Genomic DNA, 16,942 nt, shown 5'->3' on the forward strand with positions numbered 1-16,942 from the left:
GCTGGGTCCAGAGGTTGTACACTCGGAGATTAGAGCTCCGTTTCGCTGCAGTGTCCCTCCGTATACTTTATATATGGGTGTTGTGCATTTTAAGAGAGTAAATAACGAGGCTAAATGTCCTTTCGCTTGTAGATACTGTATTTTACACCAACATGCTGTGTATGTAAGAAATTTTTAGCGGTTTGAGTCGGGCGGCTCGGGCCGCCTGTGCGTGGAAGTTCAAAACACAGACAGTGCGCATGCGTGCGAGGTGAAGAAGCGAACGCTTTGATCGCCTGACTGTGACGTAGCGAACGCTTTGATGTGCCAGTGACGTTACGGTCAACTGAGCTCATATATATACCCCGCCAGGACTCACAATCTACTACTTAGCGTTAAGTAAGTGAGACGTACAGACCGCGATCTTCACACTCTAGAAACTTAGAAACTTCCACAATGGCTGAATTTCAGACTAAAAACTCTATCCCCATCACTCCCGAGCATATTTTACCTCCTATAACCAAGTGTTTTGATCAGTTCTCCCAGGTACAGTGGGGAATGATTGAATTTGGAGTCTGTGACTCAGATCTCCAAGCATTACTGGCTGATATGATAACCGAAATCATTCAGACAGTTTCTACCGGCATCCTGAAATCTGTACTTCCCACAGTTCAGGAGTTAATGACAGACGAATTGTCCCAAACAGATATTAGCATACCTGTGGCAAAAATAGCTCCGTCGCTGGGAGACTCTCTTTCAACCAGCATTGGCATCGCTCTTAACATCCCCCATGAAAACTGTCAGTCCAGTAAGAGGCTGACAAAACTGATTGAATTGGAGATCTCAGAAAAGGTCAACTCAGCTGTGACTCTACTCTTAAGCAACCCGGATTTACGGTCAGATCCTGCTGTTTATGTCAGTGGAAAAATTACAACTACAAAAAACCTTCGACGCATGGTCTCTCACACAGTGTCGTGTCTGGAAAAATGTGCAGGTAAGCTAAGCAGCCTGCGCATGTCAAAGGGCGACACAGCTAGTTCCCCTAGCCCGTCTAATTCAAGAGCAGAGAGTACTGAATCAAAGATCTCTGAGAAGGCATTGGTTGTTGAGGAGGTGAGCAGTGCTCTCACCAAATGGAGCACAGACGCAGGAATCACTGAGGACAAAACGGATGAAAATGACATGACGCCTGTAGAGAAAAAAGAAAGTGAAAATGGAGAGATGGCGGAAAGTCGTTCCAGCACCCCAGCTGAAGTGATCGTAGCTGATGTTATCAATGTAATACTTGACACTCTGAATTATTTGCATGCCAAAGATGACACAGAAATAGAGAAGTGCACAGATGCTGAGACAGCTGAAAGTCTCCAGCGTCCCAGCATGCCAGCAGAAATAGCTGCAGCTGATATTGTAAACACAATAATTGATCATCTGCAGTCTTCTGATGGCGAAGATGTCACATCTAGTGAGAAATGTGACTCATGCAAACCTGCTTTTAATGTGCAGTTAACTATCCAAAAGGTGAAAAACTTTTTCGCCTCATGCATCCCATCCAGAAAAAGCAATGACCAAAAGCTGCAGAAAGAAAGCTTCTGCGGTTTTGCCAAAAAGCAGTTTTACAAAATGATCAGAGAGGTAAAACACCTGGTGAAGCAAAACAAAAGGTTCTTCGTCTGTCTCCATGAACCGGTCAAGTCTCCTGATGATCAGAGAGCAGATTGTATGGACAGCTACAGTTCTTATCGTAGCTATGTAAACACACCAGTGATGGATACCATGTTTAAAAGTTCTTCCCCAGTTGATTTTAACACCATCGAACCCAATCTTGTTCAAGTGTTTCATAAATCAAATGGTGCAGAACATTTTAACTGTATCTGGAACCCCGTGGAAAAGATAAAGGAAATTGAGATGTTTTGCAGGGAGTTGACAGATAAAGTGTATGACCACCTCCAGTTAACTGAAAGATATGTACTCCCTGTGATGCCATCGGGAAGAAGTCTTTCAGACTCTGTGATCTCTAGGTCTGCAGAGCCAACAAATGAGTTACCCTTTTCGCCCGAGGTCCTCTATGTGATTGTAGAAGACTCAGTGCAAAAGTTTTTGCAAAAAATTCTTCTGTGGTTAGAGAATGATACTTTGGATCAAACTGTCCAAAGTGACAACATTTCTGGTGCCGTGGGAGACATCCAGGATGTGATTTTAAGAGCACTGACCCCAACAGAGCGAAAAGAAACTGACAGACTGTCTGAACCAGAGTCATGTCCAGATTACCCTCCCAAAAATGAAACAGTCTCCTGTGTGAGTGTACTAGAGCAGGGCCTACCCCCAGAAAACAGCCCTGAGCCTGAACCAATCACTGACACTGGGCTTACAGAAGCTCAAAGTCAGCCATCAACCTCTAAAAACTTACACGAGGAGTCTGAGAAAATTGTCAGAGACTTCAGTAACTGCCTGATAGATAAGCTCCTCAAGAAATGCAGTTTCGACACAAAGACTCTGAATATAGAAAACTACGACGCCATCACCAGGCGTCTTACAGATCTGGTTCTAGATAAGGTCAGAAGCCCAGAATATCTGAGTGCTCTTAAAAATAACAAACTTCGGATTCTAAAGAAAATGAGTAAAGCCCTTATAAAGGAGCTTGACTCTGCAGATCAGTTTGTACATTCGGCTCTTACACCAGATGATTACACTTTTGATGAAATTTTTCTGGGTCTCCTGGAAATGATTATTGAGGTTGTACTCAATCCCTCATTGAAGTCTAAAATTACTAGGTTCTTTAGAGCAGTGGGAAAAGCTTTAACGAAGCCATTTAGGAGCTGCTTTAAGGGCAGCAGTGACGACTAAAAGACCAACTTGACTTCCCCCCCCACTACCATGCTTCTTTAAAGATCTTGAAGCATTTAATAATTTATTCAAAAACAATGTAACTGGCCAACAGAATTATACTTCATCTTGTCTCCCTATATTGTCTTTCCATCACCCCCAACCGGTCGCAGCAGATGGCCGCCCCTTCTTGAGCCTGGTTCTGTTGGAGGTTTCTCCTTATAAAAGGGAGTTTTTCCTCCCCACTGTCGCCTAGTGCTTGCTCAAAGGGGGATCTTTTGATTGTTGGGTATTTTTCCTGCTAATACTGTAGGGTTTTCACCTTACATTATAAAGCACCTTGAGGAGACTGTTGTTTTGCCGTGATGCTATATAACCTTAAATTTAACTGAATTTTAAAATCATCTATTATAGCATCAAAGTAAAACAAAATGAAATTTTAAAAAAACTGAAATAAAAAATAGATTTACCATCAAATAAAAATCCTAATCACAAACATATTCAGATTTTTCTTGTGTTTTATTGTGTTGTCAAGTATGAAAAAACATTGTTGCATTTGTGCACTCTGGTCACAAGTACTGGTATTGTATTAGAGCAGAATTTAGAGTAGAATTTGATAAAGGTGGTTTGGGTATGAGATGAACACAATTCATGAAACCATTAAATGTCATTATTATAGACACTAAGTGAATATCTGTGGTAAGTTTAACAGTTTTCAGGGTTTTAGGCACATTTCTGCACATAGCTTGGTCCAGAATGAAAAGCCTAAAGCAAAAAGCCTGAGTGAGGTGGACATTCTCATCATGGTCTCCAAGGCCTCCTTTGTGACTTGCCATTTTCTGTCCCTCTCCTCTTTGTTGCTCTTTCCTGGGTCCTCACCCTTCAAACTCCATGGACCTGTAGGTTAAGGAAGACCTTCAGTTGATGCCGGATCATTGAAATAACTGTATTTGTGAAGCTGCCTCTGTTTGCTTGTATGTTTGCTCTGTTTTAATCTGTGAGTTTAACTAAGCTCTTTTCTCTTCTGTGCAGAAACCTAAAAGAAATCTGAGAGACTTCTGAGAGAGAGAGAGAGAATCCTGTGGAGAACAGGAATTGTAAACCCAGGCGATTTCACTAACTGGAAACCTTTTCCCTCGAGCTTTGTGAAACACTGCTGTAAACAAACCTGCAACTTCAGAGAACTTCAGGTTTCTGTTTCCTCATCAATTTAAGAAACATCTTGCGGCTTAAAAGAGATATATAAATGAATGTCATCTGCAGAGCTGTAAACATTCTCAGAGCTTCTCTGTGGACAGATCCCCAGTCTTCCCCAAGAGTTGAAGATGATTTTCACTGGGAGCAACCAGATTGAACAGGATTAGAAATGAGTACATCAGAGAGACAGCTCAGCGGTTTGGAGACCAAGTTAGAGATGCAAGCCTGAGATGCTCTGGATATGTGCAGAAGAGGGAAAATTGATATACTGGACAAAGAATGCCAAATATGAGGCTGTCAGGTATGGAGGAAAAGAGAAATATAACAGAGAAGATTCATGGATATAGTGAAGGACATGAAAGACAGTTGTTTGACACAGGAGGCGGTTAGGGATGGGAAAGATGCAGGCAGATGATCCACTGTGGAGACCACCTTAAGTAAGCAATGGAAAGAAGATGACTCATGCATGAGAACTGACTTTAACATCATAAGTTCATGTTAATTTCTTTTTCTCAAATGTGTGGATTTGCTGCTGTGCAATCTGCATTTTTTCTAATACTTTGAGGTCTTAACTCTTTGCTTTGATCATTGAGAAACTTTAACAGGTGTAAAAGCAGTCTACTTACCCCTTGTGTGTCCCATCAGTTGGAATTCACATATATTTAGAGAAGGGTGACCAAAATTGTCAGACTTCAATTAATCTTTAGGAAATGAAAAATAATAATTAAAAAAAAAACACTTGTGAGGTTTAATTTGTTTATTTTTATTTGTTTTTCACCTGTTGTACATGTAGTGGAAAATGATTCTTTGCAAAAACTGACAATGCTGAAAAAGCCTGGAGGTTGTGTTCTTTTGCAGGAAAAAATTAATGCTTTCTGAATTAGGGTCATGATCAAATTTTAATGCTTTTTAAATCTTGCTTGAGTCAATAACTACTAGACTGCAGTACTCTAAACCTTCATTCGTGTAACTTAAAGTAACACATGGGTTGACACACTGAATCAAAACATTGATTTGAGGGGAAATGTACATCTTTCACACGCATACAATGCCACCTGAAATAACTCTCACGTTATTTAATCTTTTAAATTGCCTTTTGAAGTACTAACCTAAAACAATAAAAGAAACAGGAGGCAAATGTATATACAATGAAGTGTCAATTCCATGTGTATGTAGCAGAAATACAGCTGATCTGTAAACCTGGACCTGCATTTTAGCTGAGCCATATGTTCCAGTAACAGTTGAGGTCTTCCTTGAATGCAAGGTAAATTTGGGGTGGTATGCACGCACAAATTAACTGATCCGCTGTACGAAAACCACTAAAGATCCTGCCACATATCATTTTGGGGTGGAATAAGACACCACATGCACGTCTTTGTACCAGATCACTTGATTCTACAAATGGTATGTGATCTGCTCTGTGATCTTTGAGAGTGACATCATAATGAAATGGCTACAACCCTGCTTCTTAAACAAACTGACATAATAAATTCTAGGAAAGCTAATGTGGAATGCTTAAAATCACTTTTTTTTTCAAGCCTGTTTTAAAACAGCACTTTTAAAGCTAATACTCCAATACAATAGTAATACTGGGAAAATGTCGGTAGCTGTGATCATATGTCTGTCCATACCTGCTGTGAAAACATCCATTCTACACTGATCATACTGTAGGTAAGCAGGGGGCTTCTTTCGTTCTAAATTGTTTAGTTAGTAGGGAAGTTATGTCTGTGTCGAGGCCTTTGTCGTTCTTCAGAATGTCATTTAACCAAATACAACCGAAGCCCCCTTTCTGTGAAACAACGTTACTCCCTCGTTATTTGATTCAAGCTTTTGAAAACAAATTACAGAATTACAGGAAGTGTTTTACATGATCTGGGTCTGAGGTGATTCCGAGGAGATTGCAAGCATATTATGGAGCCAATAAAATTCTAAAATTATCAGCATTTTGTGAGCATTTGACATCTTCGCAAATCAGTCTCACAGAGGATGTCTCATAAACACAAACACACACACACACACACACACACACACACACACTGGACCTCATACGGGTATTCTGGAATTGATACATGATTACGTTCACATACTCACTGATATATCACAGCAGGGCTGTTGTACAGTGAATGACCAGCAGATGTCAGTATTTCCAAATGAGCTGTTGAATGGGGCTTTGTGTGATCTGCATTTTGGCGAAGCAATTGGCCGGAAAGATAAGACTTATTCACAAGTCTTTATCACAGCATCACTAATACTGTAGTTAGTGTAATGACACCCGATTACAGAAGAAGCAAGGTGAATGAATGTGAAACACATAGTAACATCAGACTACAGCAAAACAAATGCAAAAACAAAACAAAACAAAGATCACGTGAATGTTTCCACGATGACAAGAAGAAAAGGTTGTTCAGTGATCACTCGGGAGATCCGGGAGTGCTTTTCTACTATTATTTAGTTCATAAGCAGATTTGGTAAGTCAAACTTTGTTTCATTTTTTCTCTCTAGGGGTTTATTCATCTCATATACCTGTTTTTAAGAAGCTCTCGTGTAGCTTTGGGTTTATGTCCAGGCTCAGTGGGCTTTATAAAAGATCCCTTTCTTGTATTTTAAGTGATTTCATGTTTGTATGCCAGCTTTACTCACAGGAGTGTTCCGAGATTAATTTATCAAACCAACGAATTGTGCAAAAAATTGTATAAATAGTTTTGTATATTAGAATAATTACATGTCCTACTGATACAGTGCTTAACACATTTATTAGACCAGCAGTCATTAAAAACAAGAAAGCACAAATATTTTTTTAAATCTGTCAAAAACTTGTCAAAGTCAAAGTCATGGAAATGAATTCATGTTTTTATACCCATTTTGGCCTGCACACTGGACCAGTCTGAGAATTCAGAAATTAATCAGACATAACATTCAATCACTAAAACTATTTTTTTTCTAAAGCAAATTAAATACCTTCTTTAATATTTGTTTCTACTTTTTTGTCAAATAGTAAATGTGAAAATTTGTGGATAACAAAAATAATGATATTTTATGAGGAGCTTATGCATGCTAGTAGATGAAATAGGTACTGGACACTTTTTTGCTGTGAATAAAATCTTATTAGAGTTTCTACCAAATCTGAAAATGTCCACACGGTGTCAGAGAGCAGAACTGAACTGAGATTTTTTGTTTTAAGTAAAAGAAGGAAAAACATCATCCTCTTTCCTTGTAAACGTGCAGCTCAAGACCAAAGTAGGCTGCAGCATTGTCCCCTGTAGTGATAGCACTAATCTAATGCATTTGAAAAAAAATCATAATATCACAAGATTTAGCATCTCTTTTTTCTAATTCATAAAGAGGTTAATGGTTGTGTGTCTCTGTCATGGTTAGTCTATACCATAAATTAACTGCTCTGACATTCATTTGTAACTGCACCAAGACCACTGTCTCAAAAAGCCCCTTTTCCATTAGTAACTAATGAGATCGACTCGCCACAGTTGATGAACAGCTTCATATTAATATAAATGGGGGAAAAAACAATAATTGAGAGGTGTACACCCCCATGTTCACTTAGTTTGACATTTATACTCTAAGCCAAAAACATTTCTCTCCCTCTAACTTTTGCTCCTTTTAATTGTGATTAATGTTCTGTTTTGTTTTAGACCCACATGGGACAGCACTCCTACCTGCGTCCTCACAAGTGTCCAAACTGCAGCTTTGCCTCCAAAAACAAGAAAGACCTACGCAGACACATGATGACGCACACCAATGAGAAACCATTTTCTTGTAAACTTTGTGGACAAAGGTGGGAGGATCTAACACATCTGTATTCATTAGGCATTAGAGGTACAGAACAGCTATTAATGTGAGTGTTTTTGTATTTTGTTTTTTGTTTTTAACTCAGGTTTAACCGCAATGGCCATCTGAAGTTTCACATGGAGCGTCTTCACAATCAGGATAATCTTGCTCGCAAAAGTCGAACCACTGCGTCTCAGCAAACCATAATAGTTAACAGCGATGAGGAGGCGTTAGCCACACTACAGTGTAAGAAACACAGGATCATACAAGCGAGACTTACAGTTTGTGCTTAAAAGTAATAATAACAGTAAATGTAAAAGTGTCAGTGGTCAAAAGTCCATAAACAGAGGCCTCAGTGTAAAACAGATAAAAAATACACACAAAGTTAATGTATTTTGGTGTGTGTATGTGTGTGTACATCAGCCCTGCAGGGACATCAGGCAGTGATCACTCCTGAGCGGCTGCAGGCTCTAGGACAGGAGCACATCATTGTAGCTCAGGAACAGGCAGTGTCAGACCAGGTAACAGCTCTCACACTGTACAGCCTATGTTCATGTAATGTATTCTCCAAAATGGATTGATTTTGCGCGTGTAACTGCTAAACATTTTATAAATAAGAACTCTTAAATGTGCATTAATCAGGAGGAAGGTGCATACATTCAGCAGATAACCACCATAGACGGTCAGACGGTCCAGCATCTGATGACAGGAGACAACCAGGTTACTGAGGTGAGTTTCACTTGAATCATTCTACCGCTGTGCAAGAAAAATGCGTATGGATTAAAATTTTAAGAAACATTATTTTAAAGAATTTTAATGTATATTTTTTGCTTAAACTTATTCAAGTAAAAAGGCAATAACTAGAAAAAACGTGTTGGTATGGCCAGCCCTTGCTTTTGACTCATGGGCGTCAGTTTATCTCACTTGGTTGAGGTTCAGGGTTTAATTTTGACCCAGGGCCCTTGGTCTTGTGTCTTCTCCATTATCTTTCCCCACTGACCTGTCTGAAAAGCTTTGTTGTCCTATAAAATAAAGGCAAAAAATAATGTTTGTGAAAAAAGAAGGTCTGATTCTGGCTCCATGCATCAGGATACATTTGGGGCTTTGGAGGTGGTTTATAGTCTTGTGTGTGATAGAACATTATAATCATGAAAGTGCCTAAGGGTTCTTTGTGGTATTGTATAAATCAGTATCAATGTTAGATTCAATCTCACCTTATTTGTCCCATGTCCACTTTCAGGTTCAGTATATCATCTCACAGGATGGAGTTCAACACTTACTTCCTCAAGAGTATGTAGTAGTAGCTGATGGCAACCACATACAGGTTAGTGTTTTACTGCGTAGACAGTGCATATATATGCAGTATTTAATAGTGAGAATCTCTGTCTCATTTGTAACTGGTTCTGTGACTGGCCCTCAGATGCCAGACGGACAGATAATCCAGTACGAACATGACAGAACCATTGTTCAGGAGCAACAGGTGAGACAGATTTAAAATCTAAAACATGCTGAAAGGACGTCTGTGTAGGATGGAGTGGGAGCTGTTTGGAGAAATTCAGTAAAGTTTTTATAATCTTGTTATCAGTGTGTAATCATCTGTACATCCAAATTTAGAAGCTTTTGTATTTTTAAATTGAAGTGATGGGAAGGTATCTAACTGGTTACATTGAGCAACTTCACTACTAGTACAACTGAATCATACACAATCATATACATGGAATTCTCTATAAAGTTAAGTCAAATTTTATAGACAAATGAAACATCATTATGTCCAAACATAACTCAAATTTAAAAATAAATATAAAAGAGATTATTTAGTCATTTTGGTTTGTGAGCTTAAACTGTTTTGTGTGTATTTTATATGAGTGTAAACATGTGATAGTTAAACATGTATATTATCTGATTATATGCCAAACTCTGAACATTGATTTGCAAATTGGGCGGGAACAAATAAGTGTAAACTTCATCCTACTCCTTTTCAAGCATAATAATTGTGTGGGATGCAGAGATATTCATGACAACTTGATGTCTTTATCTTGGTTTTTTTGTGTGTGTTTACAAAGTTTTTGTTCTTGTAACTCAGTTATTTTCACGTTTGAAATAAACTCTATTCTGTTCTATTTGTAGATTGCTGTAAGTCACGACGGTCAGATCCAGTACCTACCTGTCAGCTCTGATCAACAAATCGTGAATGCTGAAGATTTGGAGGCTGCTGCCCACTCTGCTGTCACAGGTTGGCTCTTATGAGAGTGCTCAGTTGATGTTCAGTTCCAAGTTTTGGGATTTTATGAATTTCTTATAATTTTGTCCCAAATATATACTAAGGTTTCTTCGGGACAGCCAGAGCATTTTAGATGTAGGCAGGTCAGTTTTTATAATTTAAGTAATTCCTTAAATGCAGATGTTTTTGAAAGTGATAAACGAACATCATCAGTGGGTTTAAAACTTGCCAAAATATCATTTATTTCTAATATTAGCTTCAGTATAAATAAAGTTGTATGAACTCTGATCTTTGTTCCTGCAGCCGTAGCAGACGCGGCCATGACACAGACCCAGACAGTCTACACTGAGGCTACACCTGAGCAACTGGAAGAGCTGCAGCAACAGGGCATCCACTATGATGTCATTACTTTCTCCAATGAATAGGGATGCAAGTGCGCCAAGAGGAGGACCAATACAAACCACTATGAGCTAACAGAACAGTGACCTCAACTTATTTATGCATCTAGCTGGCAGTGAAGTGAAAAAAGGCCTTATCTCCTGCCCAGCATCACCTGCTCGGGGCAGCTGCATCAGTCACAATCAACAGCTTCTTGTAAATTTCAATTATTGTACGCAGTGCTTCTAATTTATTCATAGGTACTGAGCATTCAAGAGTTAATTTAAGGAACGTTGGGCTCTTCTCTAATTATTCAAACCGAATTGTGTATATGTGCCTCAACAGCTTCCATTTGCAAGACAATGTTATTAAAAATGATAAAATAGCTTATTTCATGTTATTAAAAGTGTCCTAATGAACATTTTAGTTTTTGAATGGAATGAAATGAAAAGGCACGCTTTATTTTTGATGTGTAATAAGATAAGTTAATTAATAGAATGCCACAATATTGTGTTTACATAATATTATGTACATACATTTTGCATTTGTCTTCTGTTGTGCAATGGAAGACATGTTTTGATTTGATGAGTATAAAGTGTTTAATACGTTCAAAGCTGACACCAAATAAATCACTTTATACATGTATGTGTCTGCTCGGAATTATTTCATCTTGTCCGTATCTGCTTTAACATATCCTATCTATATAAATGCAATCGTCAGCCACTTTATTAGGTACACCTTGCTAGTACAGGGTTGGATCCCTTTACTGCTTTTCGAACTGCTTTTATTCTTCATAGCATGGATTCAACAAGGTGCTGGAAAAATTTCTGAGATTTGCTCCTTGTTGACAGAATGGCATCGCATGGTTGCTGCACATCTGTGATGTAAATCTGTTCCACCACATTCCAAAGGTGCTCTATTGGATTGGGATCTGGTGACTGTAGAGGTCGTCTGAGTGCAGTGAACGTGTTGTCATGTTCAAGAACCTTGAGCTTTGTGACAAGGCACGCTATCTTGCTCAAAGCATCAATCAAATCAAACACTCAAAGACCGCTGCTCAGTTTGTACTAAGGAGACCTTAGTATAAACTCCCACTATTACACCACCACCAGCAGCCTAAACCATTGATATAAGGCAGGATTTCATGTTGTTTAAGCCAAATTCTGATCCTACAACTGGAAAGTATCTGAATATTCCATTGTCTAGTTTTGTTGAGCCCAGGTGAACTTTGGCCTCAGTTTAACAGAATCTTTCTGCTGTTTCCTCTTTAGATTTGTTTGCCGGTGGTTTCTGGTCCATTGATTGATCATTTATTTCGAGCATATGGGTACAGATATACAAAACAGAGCAAATATACAGGAAGGAAAATACTGTTTAGTACAACAGGTGCTCAAAAAGGAGTGGGAAGAAATAAACTTTCATACTCCTACCCACTTCACATATTTATAGTTTAGTCATGTAGCTTCTTCCTGAGTGTATGTAATATGTTGTATAACATAATGATAACTTATGACATTGGACATATCTATATTGAAAACACCTCTTGTAGCTTAACGCCGGCCCCATCCTTGAACTGCATGAAAACCATATGTTTATTGAATAAAAGTGATTTAAATTTCTGGACATTTGGACATTGCTCGTCCTTAGCTGCTAATCCACTCCACAATTTAACCCCACACAGAGACACACAAAAACTTTTCCTAGTAGTTCTCACCGCATCTCTCTGGTTGAAAAGATTTTGAAATTTGACTGGCAATAGATTATTTCTAGCTCTAAGAATTATCTGTGCTGTATTGTAATTAGCCAAGTCATGAAGTTTTAATCATTTTGACTGTAAAAATTAGGAATTTGTATGATGAAGATACCCATGTTTGTGTATTTACAAACTGCCCTTTTCTGTAATTTCTGAAAAGAGAATTTAGTGTATTTTTAATTATTTCACCATACCTCTATACAATAACTTAAATGAGGAAGAATTAGAGAACAATTAAGTATACAGACACAATTATGATCTAGAACCTGTTTAACTTTGTTTATGATTGAGATGCTTTGGGACACTTTGTTTGTGCATGCCTGATATGAGGTTTCCAACTGATATTAAGTATCAGTCCTAAGAATTGAGTCACCTTTACTATTTCAATTTTCATTTTCTACCTGTATTTGTGTGCCATCATTCACTTTATAGTTACCAAATATCATTGCTTTTGTTTGACTAACATTTAGTGATAATTTATTACTATTGATGACTGTCTTAACTGATTTTTTTTTACATATTCACAGAAAACAATATATTAGTATCATCAGCAAATAATATGAAGTTTGATCATTTGGACACCTTGAACATGTCATTAATATATATATGTATATGTGTGTGTGTGTGTGTGTGTTAAATAGACTGGGGTACAATACTGACCCTTGAGGGACTCAAGTCCAGTGCATTTGTTATTGCTTCCACTGCTTCAGTTATTGTCAATGAAGCTGAAATTAATTAAACTCACAGAGCACTCCACAGCCTGCTAATATGTAACCTTAAATTTAAAAAAAAGCAGCAGAGGGGTTCAGAGAAGTGTAATTTGTTCTTTCAGTTAATAATAGAGCCCACATTATTATCAACAGCTACATCCACCCACCTATGTACTATTTTCATCAGTCAATTTTGGAGTTACTACAAAGGTGAAGAAATAGGATGAGTTTTCTGTCACTGAGTGGTGCTGAGGTCTGAATCTGAGGGCAGCTCCTGAGTATTGAACAAATATTAATACTTGAAATTATCTCTCTCACAGGTTGTAAGCTGTACAGAGCACTGCACAGGTAACTTTGTGAACAATACCTCATTAAGAAATATTCAGACAATATCAGACATTTGTTCCAACTTTGGCATAGCACAGTGACTGCACAGCCTTCGTTTTATTCAGCCTTACTTAGTAGGCCTTACTGAGTGCTGAATGAGCTTCTACAGGGTTTGTTTGTCAAGAGCACGTTAACTTATTAAAAACGGCTGCTAGCTAGTACCCCTGGAACGTATTTAGGCTAACACGAGCTTAAATAAGCGGAGCTACGTGCAGTGATGCTGGCGTTAGTCATGTTAGCGTATTAACAGGTGGTGATCAGGCTGGGTCCAGAGGTTGTACACTCGGAGATTAGAGCTCCGTTTCGCTGCAGTGTCCCTCCGTATACTTTATATATGGGTGTTGTGCATTTTAAGAGAGTAAATAACGAGGCTAAATGTCCTTTCGCTTGTAGATACTGTATTTTACACCAACATGCTGTGTATGTAAGAAATTTTTAGCGGTTTGAGTCGGGCGGCTCGGGCCGCCTGTGGGTGGAAGTTCAAAACACAGACAGTGCGCATGCGTGCGAGGTGAAGAAGCGAACGCTTTGATCGCCTGACTGTGACGTAGCGAACGCTTTGATGTGCCAGTGACGTTACGGTCAACTGAGCTCATATATATACCCCGCCAGGACTCACAATCTACTACTTAGCGTTAAGTAAGTGAGACGTACAGACCGCGATCTTCACACTCTAGAAACTTCGAAACTTCCACAATGGCTGAATTTCAGACTAAAAACTCTATCCCCATCACTCCCGAGCATATTTTACCTCCTATAACCAAGTGTTTTGATCAGTTCTCCCAGGTACAGTGGGGAATGATTGAATTTGGAGTCTGGGACTCAGATCTCCAAGCATTACTGGCTGATATGATAACCGAAATCATTCAGACAGTTTCTACCGGCATCCTGAAATCTGTACTTCCCACAGTTCAGGAGTTAATGACAGACGAATTGTCCCAAACAGATATTAGCATACCTGTGGCAAAAATAGCTCCGTCGCTGGGAGACTCTCTTTCAACCAGCATTGGCATCGCTCTTAACATCCCCCATGAAAACTGTCAGTCCAGTAAGAGGCTGACAAAACTGATTGAATTGGAGATCTCAGAAAAGGTCAACTCAGCTGTGACTCTACTCTTAAGCAACCCGGATTTACGGTCAGATCCTGCTGTTTATGTCAGTGGAAAAATTACAACTACAAAAAACCTTCGACGCATGGTCTCTCACACAGTGTCGTGTCTGGAAAAATGTGCAGGTAAGCTAAGCAGCCTGCGCATGTCAAAGGGCGACACAGCTAGTTCCCCTAGCCCGTCTAATTCAAGAGCAGAGAGTACTGAATCAAAGATCTCTGAGAAGGCATTGGTTGTTGAGGAGGTGAGCAGTGCTCTCACCAAATGGAGCACAGACGCAGGAATCACTGAGGACAAAACGGATGAAAATGACATGACGCCTGTAGAGAAAAAGAAAGTGAAAATGGAGAGATGGCGGAAAGTCGTTCCAGCACCCCAGCTGAAGTGATCGTAGCTGATGTTATCAATGTAATACTTGACACTCTGAATTATTTGCATGCCAAAGATGACACAGAAATAGAGAAGTGCACAGATGCTGAGACAGCTGAAAGTCTCCAGCGTCCCAGCACGCCAGCAGAAATAGCTGCAGCTGATATTGTAAACACAATAATTGATCATCTGCAGTCTTCTGATGGCGAAGATGTCACATCTAGTGAGAAATGTGACTCATGCAAACCTGCTTTTAATGTGCAGTTAACTATCCAAAAGGTGAAAAACTTTTTCGCCTCATGCATCCCATCCAGAAAAAGCAATGACCAAAAGCTGCAGAAAGAAAGCTTCTGCGGTTTTGCCAAAAAGCAGTTTTACAAAATGATCAGAGAGGTAAAACACCTGGTGAAGCAAAACAAAAGGTTCTTCGTCTGTCTCCATGAACCGGTCAAGTCTCCTGATGATCAGAGAGCAGATTGTATGGACAGCTACAGTTCTTATCGTAGCTATGTAAACACACCAGTGATGGATACCATGTTTAAAAGTTCTTCCCCAGTTGATTTTAACACCATCGAACCCAATCTTGTTCAAGTGTTTCATAAATCAAATGGTGCAGAACATTTTAACTGTATCTGGAACCCCGTGGAAAAGATAAAGGAAATTGAGATGTTTTGCAGGGAGTTGACAGATAAAGTGTATGACCACCTCCAGTTAACTGAAAGATATGTACTCCCTGTGATGCCATCGGGAAGAAGTCTTTCAGACTCTGTGATCTCTAGGTCTGCAGAGCCAACAAATGAGTTACCCTTTTCGCCCGAGGTCCTCTATGTGATTGTAGAAGACTCAGTGCAAAAGTTTTTGCAAAAAATTCTTCTGTGGTTAGAGAATGATACTTTGGATCAAACTGTCCAAAGTGACAACATTTCTGGTGCCGTGGGAGACATCCAGGATGTGATTTTAAGAGCACTGACCCCAACAGAGCGAAAAGAAACTGACAGACTGTCTGAACCAGAGTCATGTCCAGATTACCCTCCCAAAAATGAAACAGTCTCCTGTGTGAGTGTACTAGAGCAGGGCCTACCCCCAGAAAACAGCCCTGAGCCTGAACCAATCACTGACACTGGGCTTACAGAAGCTCAAAGTCAGCCATCAACCTCTAAAAACTTACACGAGGAGTCTGAGAAAATTGTCAGAGACTTCAGTAACTGCCTGATAGATAAGCTCCTCAAGAAATGCAGTTTCGACACAAAGACTCTGAATATAGAAAACTACGACGCCATCACCAGGCGTCTTACAGATCTGGTTCTAGATAAGGTCAGAAGCCCAGAATATCTGAGTGCTCTTAAAAATAACAAACTTCGGATTCTAAAGAAAATGAGTAAAGCCCTTATAAAGGAGCTTGACTCTGCAGATCAGTTTGTACATTCGGCTCTTACACCAGATGATTACACTTTTGATGAACTTTTTCTGGGTCTCCTGGAAATGATTGTTGAGGTTGTACTCAATCCCTCATTGAAGTCTAAAATTACTAGGTTCTTTAGAGCAGTGGGAAAAGCTTTAACGAAGCCATTTAGGAGCTGCTTTAAGGGCAGCAGTGACGACTAAAAGACCAACTTGACTCCCCCCCCCACTACCATGCTTCTTTAAAGATCTTGAAGCATTTAATAATTTATTCAAAAACAATGTAACTGGCCAACAGAATTATACTTCATCTTGTCTCCCTATATTGTCTTTCCATCACCCCCAACCGGTCGCAGCAGATGGCCGCCCCTTCTTGAGCCTGGTTCTGTTGGAGGTTTCTCCTTATAAAAGGGAGTTTTTCCTCCCCACTGTCGCCTAGTGCTTGCTCAAAGGGGGATCTTTTGATTGTTGGGTATTTTTCCTGCTAATACTGTAGGGTTTTCACCTTACATTATAAAGCACCTTGAGGAGACTGTTGTTTTGCCGTGATGCTATATAACCTTAAATTTAACTGAATTTTAAAATCATCTATTATAGCATCAAAGTAAAACAAAATGAAATTTTAAAAAAACTGAAATAAAAAATAGATTTACCATCAAATAAAAATCCTAATCACAAACATATTCAGATTTTTCTTGTGTTTATTGTGTTGTCAAGTATGAAAAAACATTGTTGCATTTGTGCACTCTGGTCACAAGTACTGGTATTGTATTAGAGCAGAATTTAGAGTAGAATTTGATAAAGGTGGTTTGGGTATGAGATGAACACAATT

The 16,942-nt window shown here is 39.1% G+C and overlaps 1 protein-coding gene across 1 annotated transcript; it reads left to right on the forward strand.

Moving 5' to 3' along the window:
- The first annotated feature begins 7,622 nt into the window (after window positions 1-7,622).
- Window positions 7,623-11,026, forward strand: LOC102082919 (zinc finger protein 335). The gene is made up of 8 exons (XM_019349278.2): window positions 7,623-7,789; window positions 7,889-8,028; window positions 8,206-8,303; window positions 8,425-8,511; window positions 9,023-9,106; window positions 9,203-9,262; window positions 9,910-10,015; window positions 10,307-11,026. Exons 1-8 carry the CDS (start codon window positions 7,653-7,655, stop codon window positions 10,426-10,428), a joined length of 834 nt encoding a protein of 277 aa, XP_019204823.1. The 5' UTR covers window positions 7,623-7,652; the 3' UTR covers window positions 10,429-11,026.
- The last annotated feature ends 5,916 nt before the right edge of the window (window positions 11,027-16,942 follow it).

Source organism: Oreochromis niloticus, linkage group LG20 (assembly GCF_001858045.2).
Source record: "Oreochromis niloticus isolate F11D_XX linkage group LG20, O_niloticus_UMD_NMBU, whole genome shotgun sequence".
NCBI classification, from domain to species: Eukaryota; Metazoa; Chordata; class Actinopteri; order Cichliformes; family Cichlidae; genus Oreochromis; species Oreochromis niloticus.

Coding starts and splice junctions, on each gene's coding strand:
- LOC102082919 (XM_019349278.2), top strand. CDS start 7,653: ATGGGACAGCACTCCTACCTGCGTCCTCACAAGTGTCCAAACTGCAGC. Junction 8,304..8,424: donor AACAGGCAGTGTCAGACCAG/GTAACAGCTCTC, acceptor TGCATTAATCAG/GAGGAAGGTGCATACATTCA. Junction 8,512..9,022: donor GAGACAACCAGGTTACTGAG/GTGAGTTTCACT, acceptor GTCCACTTTCAG/GTTCAGTATATCATCTCACA.